Source organism: Amblyomma mixtum, chromosome 3 (assembly GCF_055824585.1).
Source record: "Amblyomma mixtum isolate Tamu chromosome 3, ASM5582458v1, whole genome shotgun sequence".
Lineage (NCBI taxonomy): Eukaryota > Metazoa > Arthropoda > Arachnida > Ixodida > Ixodidae > Amblyomma > Amblyomma mixtum.
In genome coordinates, this window is record NC_143014.1 from 296,004,245 (window position 1) to 296,011,002 (window position 6,758).

The following is a 6,758-nucleotide window of genomic DNA, read 5'->3' on the forward strand; positions in this document are numbered from 1 at the left end:
GTAGACGAGAGAGGAAAGTTTCTCCCGAACTACATGTGGTCCCGTCCATTTCGGCGCCAGAGAAGCAGAAAACCGCTTACTGGCATCGCTCAGAACGTGACTGCGCCTCAACACCAGGTCACCCGGTTTGTAGTGAACTTCCCGGTGAGAGCGGTCATACTGCGCTTTCTGCTGGGCCCGAGCAGTGCTCAGATTCCGGCGTGCTTTGTCCAAAGCCTCCGTCATCCTCGCGCGCAGCCCGGTCGCATAGTCGGCGCGTGCCGACCAAGCAATCGGGTTGTCGCTGCGAACCTGTAGAGTAAGTTCTAACGGGTTCGGCAGCTCCCTGCCAAGGTTGAGAGCGGCAGGTGTGTACCCAGTCGAGCGGTTCACGGTCGACCTGAGAGCAAACCCAATCTCGGGGAGACAGGTGTCCCAGTCGATGTGCGTCTCCGCAAATGCAACGAGCATGTGCTTGATGTTGCGGTTCACGCGTTCCGTGGGATTCGCCTGGGCGTGGTACGTGGTTGTTCTCCTGTGCTTAATGCCAAGGGCCGCACAGGAGTCCACGAAAAGTTTGGCAGTGAAGTACGATGCATTGTCCGTTATCAACTGCCCGGGGTAGCCGAATCGTGTGAACACCTCGATCAGCTTCCCCATGATTACGCGTGCCGTCAGCTTTCGAAGTGGGAACAGTTCCACCCATTTGCTGAAATGGTCTGTGACAACGAGCAGATATTGGTTTCCACTCGGAGTCCTGGGGTAAGGTCCCATGACGTCACAAGCCGCAATTTGCCAAGGACCCTGGCTATTGATCGGCTGCATGAGCCCAGGTGGGCGTCCACCACGTGGCTTGACCCTTTGGCACACGTCGCATGAGCGGGCGTAGCGTATCGCATCCCGCTTCATGCCAGGCCAGGTAGCGAGGCGGCACAACTTGAGGTAAGTCTTACGGCCACTCGCATGCCCAGCGATGCACGTGTCATGAAAGTAGCGTAAAAGTGCTCCTCTCAACGTGCGTGGAATCACCACCTTGAAGGACTCGTGTGTATCCTTCTCAGAGGGGATATATCTCAGCAGGATGCCATCGGAGTCGAGCAGATAGGAATCCATCGCGCTCACAGCATTACCAGCTGTGTTCGAGCGCCCCGCACGGACAACAATACCAGTTGCCTCCATGTGCGCCGCGGCCGCGCCGCCCGGCTCCCTGAGCCCGTCGAACACTTTTCGACAAAATGGATCCTCCCGCTGTGCCTCCAATAGCTCCCCTCTGCTGAAAACGCTCACCACTGAACTGATGCCTTCAAAGTGGTTCACGCTTTCGCCCTGGGAAGGCGGGGTGTCCCTTCCCTCGGGGCGTTGTGTGAGCTGCGCGGCAGTCGCGCTGCTCTGGCTGTCGGGCGCGGCGGAATGGGCAGTGTTGTTACTTCCCAAGCCGTCAACGGGCGCGCGCGAAAGTGCGTCCGCCACCACGTTGTTCTTACCCCTCCTGTAGCGCACGGTAAAGTCGTAACGCTGGAGGAGCAGCGCCCATCGCGCTAGGCGTCCGGACGGCTCGCCTAGGCGTCTCAGCTAAGTGAGTGCCATGTGATCAGTCTCAATCACGAAAGCGACTCCATCGACATAGTAGTCGAACTTCCGCAGAGCGAAAATAATCGCGAGACATTCTTTTTCTGTCACGGAATAGTTTCTCTCTGCGGGAGTTAATGAGCGGCTGGCGAACGCCACCGGTCTCAGGCTACCTCCGTGCTCTTGAAGCAGGACTGCTCCTAAGCCCAGGTCACAAGCGTCCGTGTGGATCACAAATTCCCTGTTCAGGTCAGGCAGCCTTAGCTCTGTGGTTTCCGCGAGCGCGCAAGTGAGATGGCGTAGTGCCGCCTCTTGCTCGGGTCCCCAATGCCACTTCACACCTTTCCTTAACAGCGCTGTTAAGGGGGCTTGCAGAGCTGCGCAATCTGGGATAAACTGTCGATAAAAGTTCGCCAGCCCCAGAAAGCGTCTTAGTCCGCCTATATCTGCCGGCGACGGGAACTGCAAAATAGCCCGCAGCTTGTCTTCGCACGGCAGAAGGCGTCCTTTGTCTAGCGTAAACCCCAACAGTGTTATTCGGGTCGCCGCTATCTGGGTCTTGTTCGGGTTCAGAGTGATTCCCGCAGACCTCAGCCTTTCCAGTACATCCCTGAGATGGCGTAAGTGCTCATCAAAGGTTTCCGAATACACGACAATGTCATCCAGGTAAGCAAGAGCGTGGTGCCACCTTGCATCGCCTAGGACACGGTCCATCAGACGCTGGTACGTCGCGGGCGCGCCGACCAGGCCGAACGGCATTCGGGTAAACTGGAAAAGTCCCCTGTGACAAGTGAAGGCAGTTTTCTCTCGATCACTGGGGGTCATCTCCACCTGAAAGTATCCTCTGCTAGCATCGAGCGTAGTGAAGTACTTCGCTCCACCAACATTGGACACTATCGAGGGAATGCACGGAAGTGGGTATGCGTCCTTCCGTGTCACCTCGTTCAGGCGTCGATAGTCCACACAAAGGCGGGTTGTTCCATCCTTTTTGGGCACCAGCACCACTGGAAACCCCCAGGGGCTGTTTGATCGTTCCACAACGCCTGTATCGAGAAGCTCGTCCAGTGCGTTATCGAGCGCTTTCCTCTTAGCCAAGCTGACTGGCCGAGGATTGCACTTCCATGGAACAGCGTCGCCTGTCTCAATTTTGTGCCTAACCAGCGTAGTGCAGCCAGGCCGCTCCGTGAATACGGCGTCGTACTCGTTTAGGAGCAGACAAACGCGCTTTTTCCTCCCCCGACAAGCTGTCTGAGTTGTCCAGCAGCGGGTGGGGAGGCCTGCATGCCGCCGCGGCACAGAGTGCAACCGCAGGGGGGACAGGGGGTCGCGCGGGAGGGGAGGGGTTCCCTTCCGCGCTTTTCCTCTCGGCGCGGTCGACAGGCTGGTTGTTCAGCCGGGCCGAAGGCGTTTCGAGCCTCTTTTTCGGGCGATCGTTGCGTACGTCTGCGCGCGAAGCATCGGAAAGCGAATGTGCTCTCGACGCTTTTTGGGGTTGAACGAAAGGTTTCAGGGTGCCACATGCTCGCTCCCTATATCCTCCGTTGCAGACGTCAATAACAATGCCCGTCTTGGCGAGGAAGTCTCTACCAAGAATAATTGGAACCGATAGGCCGGGGAGGTGAGCGAAGCGCTGGCGCCTCACTCTTTTCTCCCACCGCACCACAAGCCGCGCGGCACCGCTCGCGTGTGCAATGCCGCTGGCTAATCGGAACGTGAGGTTGCTCGCTCGCAGTCGGAGTCCGTTCCGACGGAGATGCTCACATACCTCGTCGCCAAACAGGGATGCGCTCGCTCCTGTGTCTAGCAATGCCATGAACTTACGTTGTGCCACTGTAAGCTCAATAAGCGGTACTGGCGTGTCGCTGGGTGGTTCCAAACGACAAGCCAACGGGGCTAGGAGTTCGTGTGACTCACTGAGCACCGCTGTTGACGCCGCCGGCTGCGAAGCGTTGCTTACCGGCGGCTGCGTTCGTTTCCCGAAAGCGCGTGCTCTCGGTTCACGGGGCGCCTGCACTCCCGGGCGTAGTGCCCTCGTTGGTTGCACCGGTAGCAGAGGGTATTCGGCCATTGCCGCGCAGGGCAGTTGTCGCCTCGCGCCGGTTGACCGTTCCTCCCTGCCGGGTGAACCGTCGCAGATGCCCTTTGGTCTAGCGTCCTCGGGTCGGTATGTCGGTCCCGATTCTGCATACCTTGGCCACGCGCAGCGTGTGCTGACCGCATAGCATACGTGTACGGGTCGAGAGCTCGGTCTGACAGTTCCCAACCGTTTCTCAGTTGCCCGTCACTGAATGCAACCATTTCGGCTCCCCGGGAACGGTTTCGAAAAGTGTCTCCGTTCCAGGCGCATCGCGGCTCAAGTGCCTGCGACGCTGGCGGGGGTGGCCGATACGCGCGGGAGGCGAGTATGTCCGCCTGTATGCGCTTGGCTGCCGAGGCGAGTTCGTCCAAGTCCCTGAACGGTACGCCTCGTAGGTAGGCTGCGAAGGTAGGGTGCGCTTGTCGCGTGACACGCTCTACCTTCTCGCCGTTCGAAGCTGAGGGGTCTGCAAAACGATAGAGTTCGTCCATCGCCCTCACGTACTCAAGCAACGATTCGTCCGGATGCTGAGTACGCAGCTCCAACTCGCGCCGCAGACGACGGTCGTAATCTGCGGGCAAGAACTCCTCGCGAAACCTCGCTCGGAACTCCTCCATCGTGCGAGACCGATGGCCAGTAAGGCGGAACCAGCGGGCAGCCTGATCAGTCAGTGAGATTGGCACGACACGCGCCAGGATCTCGCCATCGGAAAGCCCTGTCGCCTGCTGGTAGGTCAGCATGCGCTCAAGGTACTCGTTGGCACTGACAAAATCATGGTAGCCACCGTAGCTGGGAAGGTCCACCCTTAGCCTCGGACTCGCCGCTGGAGCGGGTGTTTGCAGGTTGTTCTGCACGATACCCGTGAGGCTCTCTATGAGGCGCAAGGCGTTGCGCAACACAGCCTCTTGGGCCTGGCCAGGTAGTTCTGGCTGAGGGCCCAGGTGGGATGAGCAAGATTGCACATGTCGCGCCATGCTCTCCCTACCTGGCGGCATAGCGCTTGGCGAGAAGTGCCTAGCGTCGCCGCTCGTCTGAGCCGGTGTGTCGTGTGAAGCACCGCTCGGCTCAAACGATATAAGATCACAGGGGCTAGCGTCAGCCTCTGGGAACACACCTGCAGTAGTTGTTACTGCCGTGCCAAGATGTTGCTGCTGAGAAGCCGTATTGGACAACCACAGCAGGGACTGGATGTCAATCCCGCTCGCCGCCATGGCTAGTCTGTGTGTCGGCAGTCGCTCACACAGACACTCGGTTTGTCACACCTCTGGCCCCACGTTGGGCGCCAAGAATATGGGGGTCTATTCTTGTGGTAACGCTCAAAGGGCTAGAAGCAGTTGTCGCTCTCTAGCACCAGCGTGCCAGCCCTAGCAGTCAGAGCTGTGATCCCCAACCCGCGGTGCGGTGAGTCGCAACCACGGCGGGTTCGGGCCAGAGGGGACAAACACGAGTATGCTACTCGGAGGAGCGTTTATTGCTCCCGAGCAATACAATGCAGCAGCAACAATACAACCGCCGTAACGAGCGAGGATGTTCCGCTCGCGTACGGGGGTGAAAAACACAAAGGAAAGAACGCACGCAAAAATGTGGGGGAAGAAGGTTCCGCTCACCTCGCGTGGTTCCTCGCTCACGGCCCGCGGCGGTCAAGTCACACACGGTGGCCGGGCGATAAGGGCAGCGGTCTCCGTGGCAGATCTCTGATCCGTGCGTGTGCACGGCTCCCGCCAGAAGACAAGCGAGCCTCGGGAGAAACGCGTCTCCTCCCGGGCTGTGGAGAGGAGGTCTCTCCGTTGTGAGAGGGGAAAGAGGGAAAGTCTCAGCGGCGGTGTCGCGGCGGGGAGCGAAAGGAAGCGGGGGTGGCGAGAGTGCCCTCCCTCGCAAAACCTCCCGAACGGCGCGCGCATAGCATCGCGTGATAATTACGCGCGGCCGTTACAATGGGGCAGGGGATTCATGTGTATCCCCACAAACTCAACGGTCAAGCCGGTGTGGGAGTAACAAGCAAAATCCCTGCTTGCTACCGGTGTGGAACCATGGGACGCCAGGGGAGGGGGCATCTGTCCCCGCCCAGGAGAGGAACGATGCGCCCATTGTGGCCAAAAAGTTGGGACGGCTGCCGAGAGCATGGCACCCCAGGATAGCAAGCTGGCCTGCATGCTCTGCGGGGAAGGCCACCCCGCGGGCTCGCAGCCTTGCGAAGGAAAATTTCGCCGGCTCCAGCAAGCTCCGGGAAACCCCGCCGGCCGGGGCCTCAAGGAGCCCCAGCGACACGTAATACTTAGTCCCCGGTAACCATGCCAGGAGGTGCTTCCGGCGGCAAGGCTGGCGGCGCAGCGACCAGTGGTGCGTGCCGGCCAATCTGAAGACGCCACCTTCATTCCCCAAGAAGCTGTCACCAAGGACGTCGCCGAGGACGTCAGAGGACCAGGGCGCTCCGGCTTTCAAGGCCGGCGACTTCCTGGAGCTCGGAGGGAGCGGCCCATCAACGGCTGCGGCTTTCAAGAAGTCATCAAGCAAAGTAGGCAGCTGGGCTGCGGTCGCCTCCTCCCCTGTCTCTCGCCCTCCTTCCTCCCTCTCTCCGAAATCGCAGAGATGCGCCGCGACAAGGCGCCGCTTGGCGCGCAGATAGCTCTGCTAGCTGCTGGAAACAATTTTACGCTCTCCACACGCAGACCTACCTTCCCCGCCGTCGTCGCTGGCGGGCACAGGGGTCCACCCTGAGGGACACGAGTCTATGGGCGAGGGCTCTCAGGAAAACATGATGGATAGTCGCACGACAGCTGTAGTAAACACCCACATCAGTTGGTAGGCCAGCGTTCTAACTTTGGTAAGGACCTGGAAGACATCGCTCACAATGTGACATTTGAGGCCGCCAGTGACATTAAAACATAGATGAACAAGACTGCCCGTGCCTCGGCCGCAGGCCTCGTCCGCTAGAGGACGTTAACCTGCCATCAAAATATACCCTGAATTTTTACCTAAGCGAAATGGCTGAATATTCCGCGGAGATTGTTCCGGTTCAGGGCGTGCGAACCGTAGCTAGAGAGTCCAACCAAGCTCAAACCGAAATTCAACATGGCGGTGGTGACTAGCCCCCCTCTCCCCCGCCCCCCCCAAAGCATCAGGCTTTCTTCCT

General features: G+C 59.3%; 1 protein-coding gene across 1 annotated transcript; it reads right to left on the reverse strand.

Moving 5' to 3' along the window:
* Positions 1-3,261: 3,261 nt before the first annotated feature.
* Positions 3,262-4,917, reverse strand: LOC149355275 (uncharacterized). Its single transcript, XM_089583746.1, has one exon. The coding sequence runs from the start codon at positions 4,834-4,836 to the stop codon at positions 3,502-3,504; it is 1,335 nt and encodes a 444-aa protein (XP_089439872.1). The 5' UTR covers positions 4,837-4,917; the 3' UTR covers positions 3,262-3,501.
* Between the last annotated feature and the right edge of the window lie 1,841 nt (positions 4,918-6,758).